General features: G+C 45.4%; 1 protein-coding gene across 3 annotated transcripts in view; it reads right to left on the reverse strand.

The window, feature by feature from the left end:
- The window catches only part of LOC100863851 (GATA-binding factor C), a 76,031-nt gene extending 52,754 nt beyond the window's left edge, over positions 1-23,277 (reverse strand). The window contains exons 1-3 of one of the 3 annotated variants that reach the window (XM_086906373.1): positions 22,650-23,277; positions 15,704-16,294; positions 3,027-3,683 (exon numbers count right to left, since the gene is read on the reverse strand). In XM_086906373.1, coding sequence (XP_086762499.1) covers positions 3,027-3,683; positions 15,704-15,887 — 841 coding nt within the window. In that variant the 5' untranslated portion in view covers positions 15,888-16,294; positions 22,650-23,277. Of the gene's footprint in view, positions 1-3,026; positions 3,684-15,703; positions 16,295-22,649 lie in introns of those variants that run through there. The other 2 variants (XM_031916779.2, XM_012487320.3) reach the window with 2 other exon arrangements.
- Positions 23,278-25,259: the final 1,982 nt, after the last annotated feature.

Below are 25,259 nucleotides of genomic sequence, written 5' to 3' on the forward strand. Positions count from 1 at the left end.
ATCTTTGTCTGTCCAAGTTTTTCAATTTTTAAGGGAGGGGGGGAGGGAGGTACCTCGAGTGGCCTCTCTCTTTTTTTTTTTTTGTTTCTTTTTCGTCCAAGTACGTTCCTACACACGAATGTAAAGAAAGCACAAAAGCGATTAATTTACTTTTGATTTTTTTTAAATAAAAGACGTAAGATGTATACGTAGGTGGCAGCGAAAGTATTTAAGATTTACGAAATTTATACACGTTTTCTAATAAAAACTTTACTTGATTTTACTTGAAAGTTCATCGATTTCGTGTTTATTCTCGATCCCTCGATACTTGAGCGAGATTTCGTTGGAGTTTCGTGGTGGAAAAAAAGTGTGAAAAAAAAAAAAAAAAATCGTGCGAGGAAGCACGGCAAAAAGAACACGCGGACTTGGTCCGTGGACTCTTTTTCTTTTTTTTTTTTTTCCTTTCGAGAGGGAGATTTTATTTTGCCAGTGACAAAACCAAAAAAACGGTAGCATGTAGCCACACCACATCGAAATAGAGATAGACAGATAGATAGATAGATAGATAGAAGAGAGAGAGAGAAAGAAAAAGAGAAGAAGAAGAAGAAGAAGAAGAAGAAGAAGAAGGTACACGTGTGTGCTGATTCGCCCGCGCTTGTGTGTATTACACGCGTGTCTTACACTTGTGTATTTATATATAAAAAATATCGATCCGTAAAGAGAGAAAGGTACTGGTAGAGAAAGGAATGCGCCGTGTCGAGTCGCCTGTTACTGGACGCTCGATACTGTCCTGTCGTATTTTCGAGTAAAATACGATGCGCGAAAATCTTGTCTTTGGGAAACGGTGCGAAATTTTTTTTTTTTTTTTTTTTTTAATAGAAAAAAGAAAAAGGAGAAAGAAGAATCGAAAGAATTTTCGTAAAACGATTAATGAGGGAAATTTCGAATAAAGAAATTTTCGAAAGAAAATTTGACGAACAACAAGTTCTCGTAAATTGGGGTGCGAATACAGAGAAGTGAAATTATCTCTCGCGTATATTTTCTTTTTTTTTTTTTTTTTTTTTTTACTAAAAATGCATTACACGCATTGTTCAAATTCAATGTTCGAAAACATTGATCTTCGGATACAAGTTGTTAAGAGAGGGAAAACTTTTTCGAGAAATGGAGTTTTCTTTTTTTTTTTTTCTTTTTCTTCGCACCCTAAACGCGTGAAAAATTTGCGACAAGCTTTTCGCAAGACAGAAAAAAGATAGAAGATAAGAATCAGAAGCAATGTGGTCCATGGCGAATTTCCTTTTTCGTTCGTGTCCCCCACCCTGTGCCTTGATCAACAAAAATCAAACCAGGTGTGGTGCTGTTCACGCTCGACGTTCCGCGGGTGCCACTCAAAAAAACACACGGGTGAGGCAAAAATACAAAAATACACGTCTCGAGTGTGTGTGTGTGTGTGTCTCTGTGTGTGTGTGTGTGTCTCCCTCTCGCCGACAACACTCAGCTCGGTCGATAAAAAAAAATAAAATATATATATTAAACGTGTTCATCGTTCGTATCAACGAATCGTAAGCGAAAAACGACCGCCACCAAAAAGCTCTTCGGAGGGGGATTTTTAAACGAAACGAAACGAAACGAAACGAAAGAGGAGCTCGAGGTTTCGTCCCGTTGAGAATAGAAAAAAAAAAAAAACAATATTCCCCGACTATTTACCAAAAACCACTCGTCTCTAGGAACGTGGTCTCTAGACTCGAGGAATATCGATTGGACGAACCTCGATAAAGTCGATAAAGAAGAAATAAGAAGAAGGGGGGAAAAAAAAAGTGACAAAAGTGAAAGCAAACCGAGGATATACTGGAACTCAAAGCGAAAAGACGCACGAAACCCGTGTACGCTTGGAAATAATTAACGTCGTGCGCATCGGGGTTCGTGCATACCCAACAAAGCGAAACAAACCAAGGGAAACCAAAAGCGTTAATGTCAAACCAAAAGAGGGGAAAAAAAAAAAAAAAAAAAAAAAGAAAACGAAAGAGAAAGAAAGAAAAAAATACCCGGAAACTCGGATACGGTCGTTTCGCGCAACTTCGCGTCCGATCACGAAAGAATCATTCCACTCGTGAACAATAAATACACGTACAACTTGTACGACGAGCGGGGAAACAGCAAAATTTACAAAAAAATTTACTTCCCAATACTCGTAATAATCGTAATAATATCACGATATTTTATTCTTTAAACCCACGGTTTAAACAAGTTAAACGCGATCGAGAAATAGGAAAGAAAGCGGAAACGACCGTACGCGCGCAACGACCCCTCGTCTCTCCTCAGCCTCTTCTCCCTTCACCCGCGAGGCGAAGAACGACGAGGGGAGGGGGAGGGTGGGAAACCCGAAAGAAACAGAAGAGAAAAAGAAAAAGTGGGGGGAAAAGGTTGGTAGGCGTGCCGCTTACCGGCGGACGTTCTCGACTTGTTCCTGGGCTTTTGCTGCTGCTGCTGCTGCGCGGAAGGCGAGCTCGGCGTGTTGGCGTGCACGTGGCCGACCAACAGCTTCGAGTCGACGTTCACGCCGGCCACGCCGGCCGCGTTCCCGGCCCCGGCGGCCGCCGCGGCCGCGGCCGCCGCCGCCGCGTGGTGGCCGAAAATACCGGAGACCGCGGCGGCCCCGTTGTGCGGATTGTGGGACGAAGACGAAGAAGACGACGAGGAGGCGGCGTGATGATGGTGATGGTGATGGTGGTGGGTGGTACTAGGATACTGCAGGTGCTGGTACATGTTATACGCGCTGGTCGCCGGGTCGTACTGGGATCCGGAGGTCGCGTGGTGGGTGTTGGAGGCGGCCGCGGCCGCGGCCGCGGCTGCGGCGGCGGCGGCGGCGGCCGCGTAACTCTCCCTGCACGAGGGCGAACTCGCCCCCCCGCCACCACCACCGCCACCCCCGCCAGCCACGTTGCTCCCCTGATACGCGGCCGCCTCCTGTTGCTGCTGTTGCTGCTGCTGCTGCTGCTGCTGCTGTTGCTGCGCGGTGCTCGCCTGTTGGCTGCCCGACTGATTATTACCTTCGCGCTGCTTCACCTGGCCGCCGGCCCCGCCGCCTCCGCTCGCCCCTGTCCCTCCGTTCCCGCCGTTCCCAGTCCCGTTGTGCTGTTGATGGGGCGGCGACGGGGCGCCGTGGTGGTGGGCCAGCATCACGCTCGGCTTCACGTCGCACGAGCCCGCTCCCCCGCCGCCCAGCGCGTCCTGGTGGTGCATGAACGCGCCCATGACGGCCGCGTGGGCCACGGCCGCCTGGTACTCGCTGCTCGCCCCACCCCCGAGGCCGGACAGGGGGTTGTTGCCGTTGGCGCTGGTGGTGTTGTTGTTGTTGCTGGTGTTGTTGTTGTTGTTGTTGGTGGCGGAGGTGGTGCTGGCCGTGATGCTGTCGGGGGTCGCGTCCTTGGGCGGCGTCGGGGGGAAGGAGAATAGGTGGTGGCCGGCCCCGCCGTGGCCCGACAGGCTGCCGGTGGTCGGGGGCAGGGAGGATCCCAGGGGGCTCTGGGGCTTGTCGTCGCTCACCGCGCTCCCGGTCGAGCCTGTCGTCGTCGGGAATCCCCACGGCGTCTTCGACGTGTCCGCCCCGCTCCCCGACAGCCACGGGTGGAGCACCGAGCTGTGGAAGTGCGGCCGGCACACCTGGCTCACCGGCCCGCTCGCCACTCCGCTGCTCGACATCCTTGCTGGAAGAACCAATCCAACCTTAGTCCTCTTAGTCGACTTTTTTATTTATTTTTATTGTTGTTGCGAAGCAACTGTTACTCCCCCCCCCCCCCCCAAAATGTTGCACGAGAAACGATTTTCGTCACCGTTCACGCCTCGACCCGCGTTGCTTTGGCGTTTATTGCGGGAAAAACAAGTGACGATAAAAACTGACGATATCGATGCCACGTTTCCAGATATAGATATACTCGACGCGCGATAACTCCAATCGCTCGTCGTATCGTGGAATAACCGATAACCGTATGCAAAACGACTGTAATCGCGTATGGCATATCTCAGTGGCATATTGCGACTATAGCCACCCGTAATACCTCAGTGGCATCTTGTGCGGACCGATTATAATCGCCCGTAATACGTCGGTGGCATTTCACGGAGGGGTATAGTCGAGCTAGTAGCAGTAGAAAGGATCGAGCAATCGTGACGGATTCTGATGAATTTCGAGATGGACGAGATCCTCGGTGAAAAATGGAACACCGATAATCTCGATGAACGAAATTAATCGAAGAGAAAGTATATCAAGAAAGTATATCTGCAAAAATTGGCTTTTAATTCGACCAATCCAGATGTGATCGAGGCAAGTCTCGCTCTTCTCCCGCTCGATTGAAAAATGTTCGATGCTCGATCCGGAAAAGGGAAGGGAAGGGAACCTGATCCGTGCGTGCGTGCGTGGAATGATCGGGTTTTACGCGAGCCGATCGCAAACGCGGCTAATTGCCGTGGACGTCTTAATTGCGCTCCCTCCTCCTCTTTCGACGACGTGTCTTCGACGCGCGCCATATCCCCCCTCCTCCTCTTCCCTCCACCCCCGCGGGCAGCCCCGCCCTCCGCAATTAGACGCACGTAGCGGCTCGGTCTCGGAGACATTAGATATTTGTGAACGTAAGGCGAGGCGATTCGAAATATTCGAAGGCGCAAGCCTGTTCTCGTCGCGTCCAGGGGGTGGAGGGGATCGATACATCGGATACGGTTCTTGCCGGCCCCGCCGCCTCTCGGCGGCGGCATACGCTGATAACGAGCCAATGTTTTGCCGAACTCCACCCCCTCCTCCTCCTCCTCCTCCGCCCCCTCCCTGAATTACGAGCATTAATTCGACGAGCTTCGAGCCGACGACGGTCACGCCGTGTTCCTCGCCCAACATACGGCTCCCCTTCTTCTGTACGCGGCTAGGAAAATTCTTCTTTCGGCTCGAGAAGAAAAATGATGAATTATTTTTAAAGAGAAAGTTGAGTAGAAGAGATGTGTTTTGTACACGTGAAATTAATATTTGGATAAACAGCATCTTCATCTTATTTGGAATCATGGGGGCGAGGAAGGGTCTTTTTACCGTGTTTAGGCCGAAGAAAAATTTTCGAAGAGAAGTTTTTCGCGCGTGAAATTAATATTTCGATGAACAGAATCTTTATCTTATTCGGAATCGTCGCGGCGAGGAAGAAAAATTATATCAGAAAATAATTCGAAGAGGAAAGGTATAGGTGTTTTGCAAACGAGCAAAACGTGAAATTAATATTTCGACGAACACCATTTTATTTGGACTCATTGCGAACGAAAGGAAGAAAAGTTTCTCGTACGGGCGCAAGTGAAATTAATAAAATCTGTTTCGAGGCAACATCTTAAATATCGCTCCCCAAGCGCCATCTTCGCCCCCTTAATTAGAATTCAAGGATTCAAGTCCCCACTTTGCCTCGTTCCTCCCCCTTTTTTCCCAAAAATTCTTGCCCCTCGAATATAATCTCCTCCCCCTCCCCCTCCCCCCCTCCTCTGATATATATCAACAGTATAAAACCGGCGAATTGCGTCAAGATCGACGCGGGACGAACTCTTCAAGCCTGCCACGGATCTAAATTTAGGGCCGTGAAACGTAATATCGGGGATATAAGCGGGACGACAGCGTTGCAGCTGCACACACTACTCGTGCAATTAATCGAATGCCCCGCCTGTAATTGGATCCGCCGCGTTAGAACGACGTCGCGATTTTCGCGAGGAAAAGTAATTTTTAATTTTTTGCAGCATCGAGGAAATAAGATCTTGCAAAGAGAGGGGTATTTAATCATCCTGTTACCCTCTCCCCTTTCTTTCTTTCACTCCTCCGCTCCTGTTTTGCTCCTTTTCGCCCGTCACCTCTCCCCCAGCCTTTTTGCCGACCGTCTCTCCTCGCTTCGACGCAACCCTTTCGAGGCGCGTCCCTATTGGCTCGTGCGTTTCACAAAAAAAAAAAAAGAAAAAAAAAGAAATGGACGGCGTCTCGAGTCGAGTCGAGAAGGATGTATTCTTCTTTTAGAAAATGAAGCGAATTGCACAAGGCGAGTCGAATATTTATGGATGCACGCTAGATTTTTCAAACCGAGCGATAAAATCCAGCCTGACTCGTTCCCCGATGCATATATATATATTTTTTCTAGCTCCCAACTTTTTGTAAAAAGTTGAACAACGCTCATTTAGAGTCGAGATTTCGTCGGGAATTTTGCTTGTAAAACGAACGAGTTTAACTGAATAATTATTAAACACGTCTCGGATTACTGATTACTTTTGTTCCACCGATTATTAATCTCTCAATTACGTTCACTTTTAACGATTTTGCACTCGTAATTACATTTAAGAACGCGATTACACCTACTGATAAACCCGCCCAAAAATGTTCTATCATCGTCGATAGAACAAAATGAATTTTCCAAACAAACTATAAACTAATCCTTGCTTCCTTTTTACATTCTTTATTTTCTTACATTCTTACTTCGTCTCGTGTGTGAATTTAGCCTAGGCAGAAGATTGGCAAACAAACGAGGAGGGGAGGAGAAGAAAAAGGCAAGGAGCGAGGTCTCATTAAGGCGGTCTCGAGGAGCTCCTTAGGCGTCGATTCCCAAGGCGGCCGTTTCGAAACAGGTCGCCTCTAATATGGCGCCGCTTTTCCATCCGCGCGGATGGATGCCTTTTTCTCTACTCTCTGTTCCTATATCGACGCCTAACCGATCCTTCTTCTACTTTTCCCCACCTCGAAGGGAAGCATCAACATCCACATCCCTCACACAGTTTTTACTTCTCAATCTCGAAGCAGCATTTGGAAATATTTCTGAACAATTTCTTCGATTCGAACTTTTCACGAGCTCGAACGGGAAAAGGAAGAATACGGGAGAAGAAGAGTTTGAGGGAAGACAGGTGAAAAATGTTCCATTATAATGATAATAATAAGGGAGAGGAAACGACAACAACAACAACAACAACAACAACAACGATAAACGGGTAAAATAAACGAAAAGGAATCAGCCGTTTCGAAACCTGTTTTCCACAGGAAGGAATTTCAAAGGAACTCGATATTTCCTCTCCTCGAGGACGTCTAGCTCTCTCTCTCTCTCTCTCTCTCTCTCTGTCGACTCGTATTATATATATATATACACACACACACACACACACACACGTATTGTCGATCGAGGCTCGATAACACCGCGAGATCTAGATCGGATCCATTAATCGCTTACTCGATCGAGACGAGTCCCTCGGCTCAGACTACGCCCACACGCGCTGTGAAAATATTCGAGCCAATAAGTCACACGCTGCACACCACATTCCTCCTTGTTAATATGATAATCGGCCGAGCCGGGTGAACATATATATATATATTTCCTCTCTCGTTTTCGTCGCGAGCCGAGGGCACGAATTGGCGAGGAAAAGAATTCTCCTCCTCCTCCTCCTCCTCCTCCTCCTCCTTTATCGATCGTTTTCTTACGTATTTGATCGGAGGAACTTTCGTTCGTTCGTTCGATCGTAGATTTGGAAGGCTCGATCGGTAATAAAGGAAGGCGTACGAGGAAGGAAGGAAGGAGATTAAAAGAGATTCTCCGCGATTCTATGTTTTCGTGAGAAGAGGATAAAAGTCGAAAATTCTCTCGGCCCATTTACGACGATTTATTACACGAGGGAAAATGAAAAGTGGCGCGATTCCGCATGCGTTATGCATCCACCCGGTTCGGGTCACGCCATTCGACATCAAAGCCGGCCTCCATCCACTTCGAATAATTACGCTGCCTCGAGCGTCGCCAACGACTCGTTTTTTTTTTTTCTTCTTCTTCTTTTTTGTGCACAGGCGTCGAGAACTCGGCTCAAAGGCTCGAAAGGATTCAAAGCGACGAGTCTCTTTCAAAGGACGAGCTTTTTCCCTCCCCCCCCCTATCGACGTGTACAGACGAAAAAGAAACCAAATATTTGAAGAGAGAGAGAGAGGAAAAAATGCAATTTTCGCTCGAAATTAATTCGAATTATATATATATATATATATAGGATAGGACAAAAAATTGATTCTTTCACCTCGCTTTTTTTCCATTCACAGCCGAGAGATCGCGACGGATAACGCACGCGGCCATTTCATTCACTGTGAGCCACCAGCCAGAGAGAGAGAGAGAGAGACTCGAGAAAGGAAATCGCGTGAATTATGCACAAACTATATATATATATATATATATATCGTATTCCGAGGCGCTCCGCCGCGATCCCAACTATTTCCAAGATGCTCCGTCGCTTTCCAGACCCCCCCCTTAGGCTAATTATTCCCTCGTTATGTCGCCTCCTTTCCAACCGAGTCGTCGACGCGATCTCGCCGGCTCGTTCCACGATTAAGCCATCCATCACCGTGGTTTAACCGTAACCGATTAACCGTCAACCAGCCAGCCAACCAACGGCCTCGGTGGATACGAAACGCGGTGGGTTCGAGCGTTTTTCCTCGTTTCGGTTGCCGGCAGAGGGCAGCAGCGAGCTACTCGGCGGGTTCATCGTACGCCGCTACCGAGTTCGCTATACACACTCGCTTTACTTCGCGATACACGCTTTTCTTATCCTCCGTTGTTATTATCGAAGACACGTGAAAAAAGAAATAAGATCGAAGGATTATGGTTATTTCGAGGATAGACATTCGAGGGCCACGGCACGTCGTAAATCGTCGAATTACGATGAAGGGGGGAAGGAGAGAAGAAATCGGGTTGAAGGGAAGGTTAATAAGATTCACGGCGTGTACGAAATTCCGGAGGAGAAAATAACGTCTCATTTCGTCGACCGCCACGACGCGGCTTTCTCGTAATAACATGCAATTTCACCCCGGTATATGCTTCCCCCGGATATGATGCTTCATCGATTCTCCTTTTTTTTTTTTTTTTTTTTTTTCGTCGCCCCGAGCCCTCTCTTGAACCCTTCCCCAATTATTGCTTAGACCAAGGTCCAAGCTCTCTTTCGTTGCCCTCGAAAATCGTGGAAATCGACGATTGTTTTCCAAATTTTTTTTCCGAAAACCTCCCCTTCTTCTCCTCGAAAAAAGATCGAAAGTGAAAAACTTTGGAAATGAATTTTATCCCGACTCGAGATTTAAAATTCGTTCGATTCTCGTGAACCTCGTCTCTGAACGAAAAAGAAGAGAAGAAAAGAAACAGAATGCTCGAAGAAAATTCGAAAAAAAGGGTATCGACTGCCAGGCCGATGTTTCCTGTCCGAAAAAAAGAGATCCAGGTTGCGACGAGGCAACCTGTACGACGCCTTACGAATCGTGACACCGTGGAGGAGGGGAGCTACCGAGGGGAAGAAGAAGAGGCTCTCCTCGAGAAGAGGGCCCTGTTGGGCAGAGGGAGAGGAGCAACGAGGAGTAAGATTGATCGCGGCGAGGCTGCATCGCGAGCTGCATCTGCCGCGCGCGATACTTTCCTCTCTTCTCGAGGGAGAGGAGGAGGGAGGGAGGGGAGAGAGAGAGAGAGAGAGAGAGTTGGCGAGAAGACGGACGCGGAGAGAGCGAGAGAAAGAGAGCCCTGGGGAGAGGCTCCGCCTTCGGTTGGCGTGTGCATTTGCGCAAGATGGCGGCGGTCGCGCGTTTTGCACGATCCTCTTCTCTATCGAGAGAAAGAGAAAGAGAGAAAGAGAGAGCCACTTGCTCTAAACGAGATGCGTATCAACCTTTCTCGAAACCTTTGCTTCCCCTCGACTCGAGCATATTTCGAATCGGTTTAGACTCGAATAGTGGACGAAATATTTGAAATATTTAGTGTTGCTCGTTTAGATAGAAAGTTGGTCTACATCTTCGAGGATATTTGGATGGATTTAGTGTACCTTCATCTGCTTCGAATATATGAACAGTATTTCGATTACTTGGATGCTTAGTTGATTTAAATTTGAATAGTTGGACGATTCTTCGTGTTGTTGATTTTAGAAAGCTAGCGTTGTATCTTGATTTGCTTGGTGCACGCAGATTCCGATATTTACTTGGTTTAGATTCGAATGCTCCTCCTCGTATTTCGAATAGATTCGAATATTCCCCAATACTCGAATATTTGGTAGATTTAGATTCGTTGCTGGTGTACACTTCCCTTGATCGGACTCGAGATATACGGATACTTGGATACTACTTCAGATTCAGAATAATTGGACGATTTTGAATTCGAACGAAATCTTGTTGCTTCGATATTCGACTATTTAACAGATTTATTATTGCTTCGAAAACTAGTATACCTTCGCTTGCTCGAGTATACTTGAACGCTACTTCAGATTCTAATTGTTGGACGATTTTGAATCGAACCTGCGAAAGATAATAATGTCCCGATAGCTAGGTCGCTTGGCTAGTTTAGATTTGAATGCTTGCTCGCTTGGATAGATCCCAATTCCTCGACTTAGATCCGAATACTTGTTTAGATGCTTACCGAATCTTGATTTGGATCTCGGCATATTACTAGATGATTTTTACACACGCTTGCTCCTACGAGATCCAAGTATCGTCCATTACCCTCCAAGTCCGATAACACAACTCGTTCACCACGTTGAACTTCACCCAAGAAACAACAGGGAAACAAAAACATTCGCTCGATCCACTTTCGAAACGCTCTTTAAAAAAATTCAACCAAACTCCCAACGTAAACTAGCTCGCCTCGAGGCGACTACACACGAATCCAAAAGAAACTCGAACCTTACCAAAATTTATATTAATTTGAACCGTCCAATTCAATCAAAACAATTTTTCCCTCGTTCGTTTCAACATCCTTCCATCTCTCTCTCTCTCTCTCTCTCTCCCTCCTTCGAGGTATCGATTCACGCATTGTGTGAATCGCAAATGTGGGAGAGGGACACGAAGGGGGAGGAGGTAAATAGAGCAATTAAGCAAGCTGGAGGGGAGAGGAAAGCGAGAGGGAAAAATGGTGGCGGGCGGAAAAACTCGAGAGATGAAACGGGCGAGATAGGCACGCACCCAAGGAGGGGGAGGAGGAGGAGGAGGAGGGGTAACCTACAAAAGCAGCGCCTCCCGCGTGGCCTGCAATTACGTATGCACCTCTCCGAGAGAGGCCCGTGGCGGCTTCGCGGTTGGCTGCGCTTCCTTCCTGTCTGCCGCAACCACCTCCCTGCGTACGTGTGTGCGCGCGTTTATTATATCCATCCCGTCCGCCTGTCTTGTTTATTTTTTTTCTTTTTCTTTTCTTCTTCACGCCCCCGATCGATCACTCTTCGAGGACAAACCTTCTCGGATCGTTTGCACGAAAAATGGCCGCACTTTCCGATGGAAGAAATTCGAAGGCGGTCGAAAGGTTTTCCAAGTTGATGATCTTTTCGAGGGTGTGAAAACGTGTGAAACTAGGCTCGAGATGATCGTTCGATGAGAGGAGGATTTTTGGGGTGGTTGACTGAAGAGTCAAGGGCGAAGGTTCTCCAAGGATTCGACAACTTTTTGCGGTGTGAAAACGTGTGAAACTAGTCTCGAAACGATCGTTCGATCGTGGATCCTTTTGAGATGATTGGCTGAAGGATTCGACAATTTTTGGGGGGATATGAAAACGTACGAAACTAATCTCGAAACGATCCTCTTGCGATAATTGGTCGAAGAGCGGTTAGGCTCTAAGATTTGGATCAAAAGTTTGGAAGGATTGGGAAATTTTCGAGCGTGCAACCAATCTCGATCATTCGCGGAGAGGAGCATTCCTTTTGAAATATAATTTGAAGAATAATTAGATCGCAAGATTGGAATGGATTAAAAGAGGTCTTGGAAAGTTAAGAGGAATATAGGATTCGACAGGTTTTGAAACTGCGGATAGTTTGAAACGATCATTCGCGGAGAGGAGCATCCTCTTGAGTGGTTAGACTCTTTGAGGAGATTCGTTTATTCTGGATAAAAATTGAAAATGTCGGGTATAAAACTAACTAGTAATAACCTGAAACATCCTCTTCTTGGGACCGATTGTTAAGCTTCCAATGTTCGAACGATAGATTACTAGAAACTAACTCAGATCCCCTTCAGATTAGACCCTAATTTGGATTAAAAGTTTGGAAGCAATATCCCCCGAACTTTCATCAAATTTATCAAGATCGAGGATTTGAAAATAAAGTGAAGGCGACTGACGACGAATGATCGCAATAATTTCGCAACCGATCCCCTCGACATTTCCCAAATAACTTTCGAAGAAGTTGGATAGAAAATTTTGAAAAATTGAAAAAATCGACGATACACGATAATCCGAAGATATTTGCCAGGATCGAAAAGGACCAGCTCGGTCTCGAAAGATTCCCGGAATTTTTTCACCGATTCCGATCTCGACCGAAGAAATTCTTCACCCCTTCGTGCGTGCGACCCGGTGCATTTTTCTAACCAAGTCGAAACAAAAAGAAAGAAAAAAACACGTTCGAGAATTCTCACGATCCTTTTCAACTTCGGCAAAAAGAAAAAGAAACACCCAATTCTCGTTAAAAAAAAAAAAAAAAAAAAAAAAACCTCCAACTGCCCTCCCTCTAATCTGCTCAAACAACGACACCTCGAGCGGGCCCTCGATACACGTGTATCGCGCCGATCCATATCCCACGAGGGCACCGCCACCTGTCAAAACATATACCGTTACAACACCAAGAAGCCCCGCGTGCAGGTACCGACGACGTTTTCACGTATCGAGGCCGATAATCGAGCAGATTACACACCCCCTCTTCCTCAGCCTCTTTCTCGCGAGTCAGAAAGAAACATTCCCCGACGCGAGAAGGTCATCACCGCCTCTGCGCAGAGAGAGGGCTCTCCAGGGCGGAGGAGGAGGAGGAGGAGGAAGAGGAGTCGTAAAGAAGTCGCGGTTGCCCAGCGACAGATAGAGATTTGATTCCGATTAGGGGGGCTCGGTTTTTTAGCGGAGCACGGGTTAACAGAGGGCCGTGGAGTATGATCCATGCGCGTCGGCGAGAATCAGGGATATCGCGTTCCAGGGACCCGAGAGATCCGACCGGCTGTATCGAGTTTCCAGCGGCGGCCTCCTCCTCCACTTTTTGGCCCCCTTTCTCTCTCTCGCTCTTCTTCGTCTCTTTCGCGATACTCCTCCGCTTCTTTCACGCTTGGCAGGCGACGGAGAGCCGAGAGCTATCGGCGTTACTTCGACCGTACGCGCTATCGCTTCTCTCTGGTGGAGGCGCGACGATCGCGCCGGTTTTTTCAATTCGACCGTAGTATTTCTTACTCCTCGAATGTCAGTAGGCCTAGACTCGTTGTAATTTTTAAAACAATTCATATTTATCGATCAATTAAGGTAACGAGAGTCACCTAGAATTGTAATTATGTATTACGTTATAATAATAAAATGTAGAATATACATCGTTTCTTTCAAACACTTTGTATACTTTTACAATTTTGCAATTCTTGTCCTCGTGTTATTATATCAGGATCAAAAGCTACTATTTTTTATTTGAGTGAATTAAGAAGTGCAAAGGTTAACCCTTTCAGAATTACTTGATCCTGGGAGGAAAAATCGAATTAAATTAAATATTATTTTTTAATCGCATCTCGAAGCGACTTTACGTTCGAGTGGTATAAATATTCGAAAACTACGTGAAAATTCATATCACGTGAGCGGAGGTTATGAAACTTTCCTTTCTGTCGCGAGACATTTTACAAAGAGATTTCCTCTTTCCTTCGACAAAATTTGCCGAATTTAGATACACCAGGGTTTGTGTCTTTATACGAGCATAATGCATAAGAACGTGAAATAAAATTGCACTCGTATATCGCCGTAGATCTAGGCAATCGTTACTTGATTGGTAGCCTTCTTAAATTAAACAGATACTTTAGGGCTAAACTTTCCAATTTTCGAGAAAGAGATTGATAGAAAATATTGTTAGCAGATTACTTAACACGAGTGCAAAGGTGCGTTAAATTCTAAAGGAAGTAGAGTTTCGCAAGAAGAACGAGGAGAAATCAGAAGTTATGAAAATACGCGCAGAGAGATCGATAAGATTGATGAAACACATTTTGACAATTTATTTAGAGTATTAAAAGTGTATCGAATTCCTTTAATAGAATATCGATAAAACTGTTTCTAAAATGTATATCGAAAAGAAAATGCGAAAAGTCGTTTGTCGAGCCGCCTACAAGAAAGAGAGAGAGAGGCGGTCGCGTGCTCGAAAGTGGATAATAATCGAGGCTCTCGATTGCTGCCGTCTCAACCCGGCATCGAGGTTAAGAAGCGGCCGCGTTAGTTTTCAATCGCCTTCTAATTCGAGGCCGCCGGTTCCATCCACTTCCGGCGGCGCTCTATCAATCTTTCGCTTTGCCGATCGATGGCTGCGCTTCGCAATTCCTTCCGTTTGATCGGACATCGAGATTCCAAGAGCAATCGAACGAATCAAATGAATTCGAAAAATGAATTATTCGAATTATTACGATCGGAATATTCGTCTCAGTCAGAATCCGAGAAATTTGGAAATGGATCTCGAAATTTTTGAGGATAATTGAGATTCCAAGAGCAATCGAACGAATGAAATGAATTCGAAAAATAATGCAACGAATTATTCGTTTCGATCGGAATATTCGTCTCGTCCCAGAATCCGAGAAATTTGGAAATGGATCTCGAAATTTTCCTCGCGACTCGTCCGAATCTATTCGTTAGCCTCGCGGCTCGAAATTGAAAGAACTAAAAAAAAAGAGAATAAAGGGTTTTTCGATCTTATAAAGCAAGCTCGTTCCAAGAGTTGTGTTAAGAATTTGGAAAAAAAGAAGTTGGAAGAAAACGAGGAGAATTTTCAACGAATCCCTCCTCCCTGTTCCTTTTCCCCGTCGTGACCCAGAGGTCGAGCCCCCAACAAGACGACATAATTAAACATCCGCGGCGTAATTAACGAGCTTAGACCAAGAAGACGCCATTAGCGATCGTTGAACCGAGTCACGAGGGGCACGCGGTGTGCAAAAAACAACCAGTCGACGCGCATCGTAACTAATCCTCTCGTCCGACGGTTTTAACGATCGTCTGGAGGGGGTGGCCTCCATTTTTTTTTCCAGAGGAAGGAAAAATTCGAGAAGAGTGGAATCGAAGCTCCCTTTTATCGAGAGGACAGAAGAAATCGGCGAAGATAAGATACAGGGATATTTGCCCGAGTAAACGTGAACCGTATCTTATCGAACCGATTTACCGAACATCCTCTATTTCCTCCCGAAACAAAATCTCTCGACCGCGCCTTCTCCAAGATCGTAAAAAAAAAAAAAAAAAAAAAAAAAAAACAAATAAATTACTCGTTGTGAATTTCCATCCTTTACCAAACAACAACGTAACGTGCTTCCATCGCGCCGATAATCAGCTTCAGTACTTCGCATCCTTGTCGTCAGCGGCGCTTAGGTCAAGTTAGACTCGGTTGAAAATGGACGACAAATCACGTTCGACCTGCTTCCACGTTTCGTGCCGCCAATCTTTCAGTATTTCACTCGTCAAAATTCCAACAATCAAAACACATATATATATATATTTCTCCTATCCAAAAAAACTATTTTATAACTATCAATACCTCGCACCAATTATCGCGAAGCGAAACCTAACCTAAAAAAAAACATACACACTTCTCTCAAAAGATATATATATATATCTCAACATATATATATATATAAACGAATATACTAACGCTCAAGTAACGTTTCCCCGTTTCGACGAAAAAAAAAATCACCGGAGCAACGACAAAAGTTCGAGTTGAGAAATTGAACGAGGGAAAGAAAAATATTAAATTTTCAACTTACTGTGGGCATAGTGAGCGGCGGCTGCCGGGTGATGGGCGGTCGGCCCAGCGTGGGGGTAGTAACCCCTGTAATCGGTCGGATTGGCGACGACTCCCGCGACTCCTGCACCCCCCGAGGGCGGCTCCAGGGTGGATCTCGGGGGCTCGTACCACCTGGCCGCGCTCGACTCGCTGCTCATGTCCATCCTGCCCGAGTCCTGTGTCGCGATACGAGGGGAGGGGGGGCGAGGGAGAGGGAGGGGAAGGAAGGGGGGGAAAGGGAGGGGGTCGACGAGGGGGATCCTCCTCCTCCTCCTCGTGCGCTGCTCCTCCAACGGCTGTCCAAGGGCAGGCGGGGAGGGAGGGAGGGTGGAGGCGGGAGGGAGGAGGGGGAATTAAGGAGGAGGATTTCTTCTTTTTTAGGAACGGTGCCAGAAACGGTGCCCCTCTGCCGGAAGCGTGGTCCTAGTCAGGCCTCCTCCTCCACTCCGGGGGGAGGTCATAGGTGGTTCGTTTTCGAGGATAACGTTGCCAGGAAGCGTGTGTCGCGTCTCTCTCTCTCTTCCTGTGACCCCGTCGTCGTCGTCGTCGTCGTCGCCGCCGCCACCGCCTTCTGCAACAACAGGAGAGAGAAAAAAAAAAGGGAAGATATATATATGTATATGTATATATATATGAGAAAGATCGTTTTCGTCTCGTTTTCCTGTTCTTTGACTTGTTGACGTCAAAAAAAGAAGGATCTCGAAAAAGTACACGAGGGAAGGAAGAGGAGTATCGAGAAGGCGCGAAAACCGCGGAACCCGGTTGCCTCGACTCGTTTATCTCGTTTAGATACGATTAGATACGGATAAATACGATTTTTTTCCTTTTCTTCTTCGAAACGGGTCTATCTATACTCGTTAAGAACGGTCCTCGATCGAAAGCTTAACGAAAGAGGGGAAGGGAATTCCATTTCACGAGTGGAAAAATTTGATTCGCTCGAACCGAAAAAAGAACCGTTCCCTTCCTTTCTTCCGTCGGTGGATGAACAAGCAAGGGAAGAAAACTCACTCGCGCAACACGATCGAGGGACGACCTGGCGTTAATTGGAGAGGCTCGTCGTTGGATCCGCGAGGTTTCGAAGCGCGACACCGATCCCCAACCAGTTCGGCGATCAAGTGGCACGAAATCGTTTATCGATCGCAGCGCATGCGGCCGATGATCAAGGTCATCGGTGACGCAACACCGAAGGGACCCCTCTCGATCGGCCACCGATACAAGAACAAGAATGGTAATAAAATGGGAAGCACGACCAGTGTGGGGGGGAGGGAGGAGACCCCCCCTCGTTGGAAAATTTTCCAAGCAGAATTATTCCTCCTCCCCTCCCCGTTCGGGAGAACAGCTACGACGCTTTCGATCTTTTCGAGATTTATTATTTTCAGGCGAGTTCCAAGTAGTTTTTTTTTCGAAGAGAGAATTATTTCGATGGATTCGATATTCTCCAAGTAGAGATTCCTCGATTCTGAGATGGAATCTCTGAAAGGAGGAAAGGAAAGGAAAGGAAAGAAAAAAAAAAAAAAAAAAATGTGCGTCCACGGTGTGTGTGTGTGTGTGCAGTTAGTGACAGAGGCCGAACGCTTCCAAAATTATAAACGTACATCCGGGGCAAATAAAATACTCGAGAACGAGATCCGATAAGATTAAACGCGAAAAGCCTCGCGATAAGATTAAACATCGGCCGCCGCCGCCGCCGTCTCTTAATTTTTCATTTATCGGATGATTTTTCGCTCCTGTGTATTCGCGGGTATTCGATATATAATTTTTGCGATCGATGCGTGGATTTTTCGCGAAAAAGAAATGCAACTATCGCTACTATTACCTAACTACTACTACTATTACTACTGGTCGGCGAGGGAATGAAAAAGAACGAAGGGACCCTTGGCTTCGATTCTCTTCTATTCGTTCAATTATACATTAAATCATCGACTCCGTTATTTGAGTTATCGAGCTAACGTCCGGAATACGATTACAGATACGAGCGAGGAATATCAATCAAATTGCGCTGGACGAGCCGTCGTTTGCTTTTTTTTCTTTTTTCCAATCGATAGTTTTTTCTTTTTTTTTCTTTTTCCGTTCCATAGAATCAAGAGGGCAATCTAAAATCAATTTATACGTTATTATACGGTAGTAAAGTGTCGTTTAATCCTCCAGTTCGATGCTCGATGAATGTTAACCATCTTTTTAATCCTCTTCGTTATTCGCGAGCGTTATAAATGATATAATCTTACGAGTGATCTGTTTATGATTCTATTTTTTTATTTTTTTTTTCTTTTTATATTTATAGATAAAAATGAATCTCGAATTTGACACTTTGAAGGAAGGAAGGAAATGTTTCGTTCGTAAAAATGGATAACCGGTGAGGCTATAGACCGATGGAAAAGGCGATCGAGATATCGACGCCAATATTATTTCCAATCGATCATTTCTCCGCATCGTGGGCCTGCACGAGTTTAGATTATCGAGATAAGCGATCTCGAGGATTGATAACCGAAAACTAAGTTTTCGTTAAAAGAAGATTGTAGAAACAATTCCTAACTAAACTAACGTCGTTCGATTCCAAAATTATTTTCCACCGTTAAGTTCTAAAAATAGAACTATCTGTCTAACTCCCAAATAGATACTACGAATCCACGAATGAAAATTTAACTCTACATACGTTATAAAAATCGAATTATCGTTAACGTTCGATAGCCTGTTCATAGTTCATAGTCTGCTTCATCCCTACTTCGTTAAAGTAATCACCAAAAATAGATGCCTATCTATCGTGGCATTTCGAGCAACCACGATATTTCACGGAAATCGCGAAAGGATGCGAGGCGACGGACCTTATCTCGACTTATCGACCGAACAGATAAGATTTCGCCTCCGAAAAACATTCAACCCAAATCCCTCGGTTAACTTCTATCGAAGAAACACGTTCCCCCCGTCGCAAATTTTCGTTTCGAGATTTATCGCGAGAAAGCTTGGTTGTTACGTCATCGAGGCGAAAAAAACATCTCCATCGAGGCGAGCCGACCGATCACGTATCGCATCGACTAATCTTATCGAGATTCGAGTTAATCTTGTTCCGTCCAAAAACGGCCATCCGTTTTACGCGTGCGAGCAAATCACCACCGCCGATGACACACGAGCCGAATGACACCGGTGGACAATCTCGAAATTCGAGCAAAGTCCAGTCAAAGTCCGTTTCCACGTGGAAGAAATCACGTTTACGCAATAAACATCCCTAGAGAAAATTGAGAGAGAGAGACATCTATACTCTCATCTAGTGACAAATGAATCCAGACTCTTAAAATGTAACCTCTAACGAGTCGGTTAATGCAATTGTCGTTCCTAAGAATAACGCGTCGTGATTGTACCAACGTTCTGTCACGAATAATCTAGACGATTTGAATATGAACTAAGATGGTTGTTAATTAAAGGTTAAGTACAATCGGAATATCGAGAAAAACGCGTAATTCTAAATCGTTACGTTTCGTGCAATTTTATTGATCTGAACATAACCTCTAACAACGTCTTATTGAAGACTAGTCTCGAACAATAAAGACATTAGTCAAGGGATAGAATATCTCTAAGGAATATGTAGATGATCGATGGAACGATATAAAGAGAAAAAAAAAATAATAAACGAAAGAGAATATTCAGAGACGCGTACGATTTCTAGCCGTCGGATTGAAGCCTCGATCGAGCTCGTATCGAAAAAAATACCAGATAACCAGAAGAAAATTTTGCGAATGAAAAAGAACGAAAGAACAATTTCGAAGAAGATGATTTCTGAAAAACGAAAGTCACGTATGGAACACGTCCAATTTATCATAACTTGTTAATCGTATTTTCATGTTATATATATTAATCGAAACAGAAATAACAGCGATCGGTAAAAAGGATTCTACGCTATCGATTGCTTTTGTAAAGGATTCGTTCTGTAATAATTTATATATACCTAATTCGAAGATTTCCAATGAAAAAAAAAAAAAAAAAAAAGTACGCGCAAATTGTTACATACATTATTACCAAGAATTTCTATTACTCTGAAAATCTTATTCGTGATCTAGGTGTACCGATAATTTTATCGTTCGTAATGAAAAACAATGGCGAGTGTATCGTTATATCCTTCGCAACGACGATTAATCCATCGACGACAAAACCAATTTTCCACGTTTAAACGCGAAATTTTTTATCTAATCGCGAATAAATCGAGAAAAAAGGAACGAAAAACAAGAAAACAAAAATAGAAATAGCGAAAATGGGAACGTTCCACGAACTTTATCCGTACAACATAACCTCTCTTTCTCCGTCAAAGAAAAAAACTCGTTCTCGAACTATCGTCCAACTATCCCCGATCGAAATTCACTGTTGGGTCGAAAAGAAATCGACAATAATGGGATAATTACGGGAAAATTCTATCGGGGAATCGTCGGGCAGGCATGTAAGAGGAGGCACGGCACCGTTTCGCCGACGAAAAGAATATTTATCGCGAAAGAAACGAGCGAGTCGGTTTCAATGCATCGTTGCGCTAATAAGCGGAGGCATTTCGCGGCTAATAAATGAAAACAGAAACCGGCGGCCGTTTATTATACTTGCAAATTACCAATTATAGGCCGCGCAAACTGCCACCCGATATTCTCTCCCTTCTGCGAGGGGAACACCCGCCGATTTTCCTCACCAAACCCATCGAGTTTCTCGTTCTCTTCCACGCCGACTCGTCCTACCGCTCAACTTCTCGCTTCATTTTGCGCCGAGTAATTTAATTTTTTCTTCTTTTTTCTCGACACGTTCCACGCGTTTTAAATATATATATATATATTTTTTTTTTAAATCATAATAATTAATGGATTAAGGTTAATCGCGCGACTCGCGTAATGGATAAAGTTTGAGAAAATCGTACGTATTATTCCATATGATGAAACCACGTTTAGTGAGAGAAAAAACAATTTCGCAAAAATATATATGAATATCCTGTTTCTTTTTTTTAAAATACATGGATTAACCGAATTAATTTTCGACGTATTTATGCGATTAAACGATATCGTTATACGATATCGATATACTTTTTATCGAGTTAAAAGTATCCTGGCAACGTATAAATGTATTTTTTTTTTTTTTTAAACACTAACTATGGAATTAGCAAACTGTCAGATTGATTGAACTCTATTATATACGATACTTTACCGTTCGATGACAAAAAAAAAAAAAAAATGTATTTCTATCGTGGAACAATTTTTCTCGATACTTCAAAAAAATCATCAGAGATTCATAAGTGAGTACGTTCCATCTTTATCGTTCCATCGATTAAACGCCATAAAGTTACCGTATGTTTCTGAATCGCGCCTGAAACGAATAAACAACTGAATATCGATCGAACGAACTGTTCTAATCCGAGTTCGAATCCTAATTTCAAAAGAAAAAGAAATATTTTACCTCCGATTCGAATCTCCCACGCGCGTCGAACCTATTAAACAAACAAACAAACAAACAAACATACCTGAAATCGTGATCGAAAAACAATCAAAACCGACACCCATCCCCCAAGAAAGAGGCCCACGCAACACTTTCAGCCATTCCGAATCGTCCGGAATGACGTCACCGGCCGATCGAACGAACGAACGTCCTTCGCCGAGTAATCGATGGAAAAAGAGCTTACACCTCGGGTTAGACTCTTAGACACGGCAATTTTTAAGGCCTCGTTTCTCGAGACACGGGACTCATACCTGACACTCCTCGACAACTCGTCAATTTCAAGTTTACGCGTCAATGGGTTTCACCACGGTAGTCGTGCAAGAACAAAAGGGAAATCCTCGACGAGGGGGGCTCGAGGATATACCTCTGCGAATACCTGGACCGTCGGCGCTCAGACCGTCGATCCGCGCGTCTCCTAGTTTTCACGGAGAACGAGCCGTTACGCAACCGAGCGTAACCAAGTTGTATTATTTCGCCCGTCGGGTTTCCAATTTCCCGAGGTGGAAACCCGAGTCGATCGGAAAAACTCGACTATCTCTCTCCCTCGAGAGAGAGAGAGAGAGAGAGAGAGAGAGAGAGAGAGATTCGAAGAGATTGGAAAGGATTGCGTGTGAATGAAGAACTTTTAAACTCGCCGTTTCTTCCAAGAAATTTAGATTAAACTGTTACGAATATCGGTTTTTGCGTGTCGAGGATTCGTAAGCGATGACAGGTGAGAGGTGAAAGAGGAAGAAACTTGTAATGTAACTTGTGTAATTTTTTTTGTCAATCAGTAATAGTAAATGGATTTTTTTCTTTTTTTTTTTTTCGGAATTTTTGCGATGAAAAGGTACGAAAGATTCGATCGCGCGAATCGAGATCGCGTTGGATCAAGATTCGATCTTATTCGATGGGGAATAGAAGCGTCGAAGATAAACGGTCGGTGACCGTCGGCGCCATCTTTCCGTTCCCCGTCTAAAAAGCGAACGACGAATTTCTTCGACCACTGAACAGTCAGAGTCAACGACCTTTCCCAATAAAAAGGAACAGATTTTGATACGAGATCCGAGACACCTGACTCTAAACCGTTCCATTTTCTAACGCGTAGAAATATCTATCTCGTATAAAAAAAGTTACGAATCCAAGGTTTTCCTGCCCGAAAGACGATATACACTTCACTCTCTACGAGGATCGGATTACCTTAATCTTACGACGCGATCTTAAAAAAATCCAATTACGAGTGGCTCTCTAAGAAAATTCCTTGTTCGAGCTCGAACAAGGTACACGCTTGCTTCGCGTTTGAAAATTTCACTTCTAACCGTCCGTTCTAAAAAGTCTCTTCGAGGCGGGAATTTTTACATCACACTCGCGACCGAATAATAATAAACACTGCGCAAATAGTTTTAAACGGCGTATGGTATATAAATATCGAGGTATTGTTTAGCGGCGTAATTCCTCGTAATCGTAAATTCGATCCAAAACACGCTTACCTTAAACTGTTATCAATTCCGAGTGGCGCGATAAGTCGCCGCGCGACGTCTCGTCGCTCGAGGGCGTGTTTTCAAAATATTCTTTCAATCACTAAGTTAGCACCAAGAAGACACTGCACTGTACACACACACAGCACATCGTGACGTTCGTGGATAGTGGTACCCGCGTATAGTAAGTGGCTGGTCCCGTCTCTATCGTCGCGCGCGCGTGGTCTATCCTCCCGTGGTTTGTCCTCCTCTCTTGTCCGCGTGCCCGTCCGACAACAAACAGAGAGTCCGAGAGGCGTACGCGGTGGAGAGAGAAAAAAAAAAAAAAAAAAAAAAAGGAACGGAAGAACGAGCGGAAATGCGGTGCCGGGAAAATCGAGGCGAGAACACTCTCTCTCTTTTCTTCGGCCGAGAACAACCGTCGAAGATGGTTTAAAAAGGTTCGCGTGTCTCCGCGTTCCCCTGCTTTCCTTCTGCCGTCTGTTTTTCTCTCGGTCGGCTGGTTGATCCGCGTCGAGGGTGGGGAGACGAAGAGGGAGAGAGAGAGAGAGAGAAAGAGAGAGAAAGATTTTTGGAAACACGCGCGTGCGCGCACGTAAACTCGAGTCGATGCGACTGTCGTGGCACCCGGCGCGGAACTAAGGCGAACGAAAACACCGGCCTCGACGTTCCCCTCGCGTTCACCGGCGTTCGTCAACGCTCGGCAAACATCGCCTCGCCTCGGCGCCGCTCGGCCACGCCCACCGACACCGGGCCAACCTACTAGCGGGCGTTTACTCGCACCCCACCATCCAACGAGACGAGAACGACCCAGCAGCGTTTCGTGTTGCTTCTCCTGTCAACACTGGCCCTCTCCCTTCTTTCTTACCGAACCCTAGCGACGCTCCTTTTTCCGCGATGCCGAGCCCCTTGTTTTTCGCTCCGAGATTTCTCTCTCTCTCTCTTCCCTCCCTCTCTCTCCCTCTACTTTTTAGGACCGCTCGCTTTACACCCGAATCGAGCGTGAAAGAGAATTCGGGGATTTCGGGTTAATGCGTTCGACAAACTCGCGATTAGAGTTCATGATTCGGAGGGGCTCGCCGCTCTTCGTTTATTTATTAACACGTTCGCGGTGAATACACGGGCACGCGGCTTTTATTCGAGTTGCGCTCTCGGCCATTTCTCGCGCGTATATCGTCCGTCCCCACCACCGAATGGGGATGAAATTTGATCCTTAAACTCGGCGTTGTAATGCGACACTTTGTGCGGTAACACGTACGTTTCTTTCTAAACGCTTTTTCGATCCTTCTTCGTTAACTCTTCTCCTCTCTTTCGCCGAAGCGAAATTTTATACTCGGTACGAATTTAATCGTTGTTTCGACGAGTAAAATTTTTCCAATTATCGAGAAACGTACAAGCGATGCACCGACACCGACCTCTCAGCAGGCTTCTCTCGTTATCATCACGCGGAAATGAGTTTTCCAGCCGGGTTCGATCGATGGGATCGAGCAAATTTTTGAGTCAGATTACGGCTCGATAGCGTTCGTCGAAAGCGTCTATCGTGGCGGTGATCTTCGCGCGGGGCACGCGCCGTGCCCTCCCGCTTTCCTCGATCCGATCTAAATTTGGGTCGACCGATCGCGGAAGCCATCTCTTTCATCGCTACGCGCACGCACACGCTCTTACGTATACACCTGCGTGTGGAGAGGGCACGCGCTCCTCGCACACAATCGCAACAGTTGAACGATGAAATCAGCGCGCTGATCCGACGGAATTATTCAACACCTCCCTGGCTAGCGGCGGGATCTAGATAATATTCGCTCGTTCGATAAGCTCCATTTCACCGGGGTGGGGGGACATTTTTACGACACTTGGAGAGTCTTGGAATCTCCTTCAATTCCCTTTTCTTCGCGTATTTCTTTTTTTTTTTTTTCCTTTTTTCTTTTTCTTTCTCTTCGAGCCAAGCGTCGATCCCGTCATCTATTTTGGATTAAACGCATCGTTTCGAATATATATATATGCAATTATCGAGATAAACAACTCGTTGGACGATCCAATACGGCGACGGGGAGCAAAATTTCGATCCTGTTTTCTTCAACTCGTTCTTTAAAACACGGATCGATCCAAGAAAAGTCGATGATTTTGATAAACAAGGAAGGGAAGAATCTCGGTCGAGATCTCGGTGCCAAAAATTGCTCGAGCCGGGAATATTTATAACGGGCGAATATTTATTAAAATTTTGCCCGCGTCCCATTGTAAAACACTTTCCAACGCGACACGTTAGACGGTTTTATCGTGGATCTGCGCAAATTTGTCGTGCAAATATCCCCGAGCCGGCCGGGGTTATTAATGTATTCGAGGCGGGTGGTGCCTGACGGAACGATTTGGCAGCGTCGAGCCGTAGTCGGAGTATCTGCCAATCGGTGGTGAGAACTGCATCAAATTCCCCCGGCAACGTTGAATTTTCCGCGTGCAATTTCGTTCGTCGAGCGAAACTCTCGAACAATTTTTCCGAGAGAAAGAAAAAAAATATCGATTTCGATCAGATTTTAAAAATTTCCACGAATGTGCAAACATCGAATACAACAATCGTATCAATGGAGGGGAGCGAGAGATCGGTGGGCAAACACAACGTGGGACGCG

This window comes from Apis florea, unplaced genomic scaffold (genome assembly GCF_048593485.1).
Source record: "Apis florea isolate Af1SG1 unplaced genomic scaffold, ASM4859348v1 contig_2492_pilon, whole genome shotgun sequence".
Classification (NCBI taxonomy): Eukaryota; Metazoa; Arthropoda; class Insecta; order Hymenoptera; family Apidae; genus Apis; species Apis florea.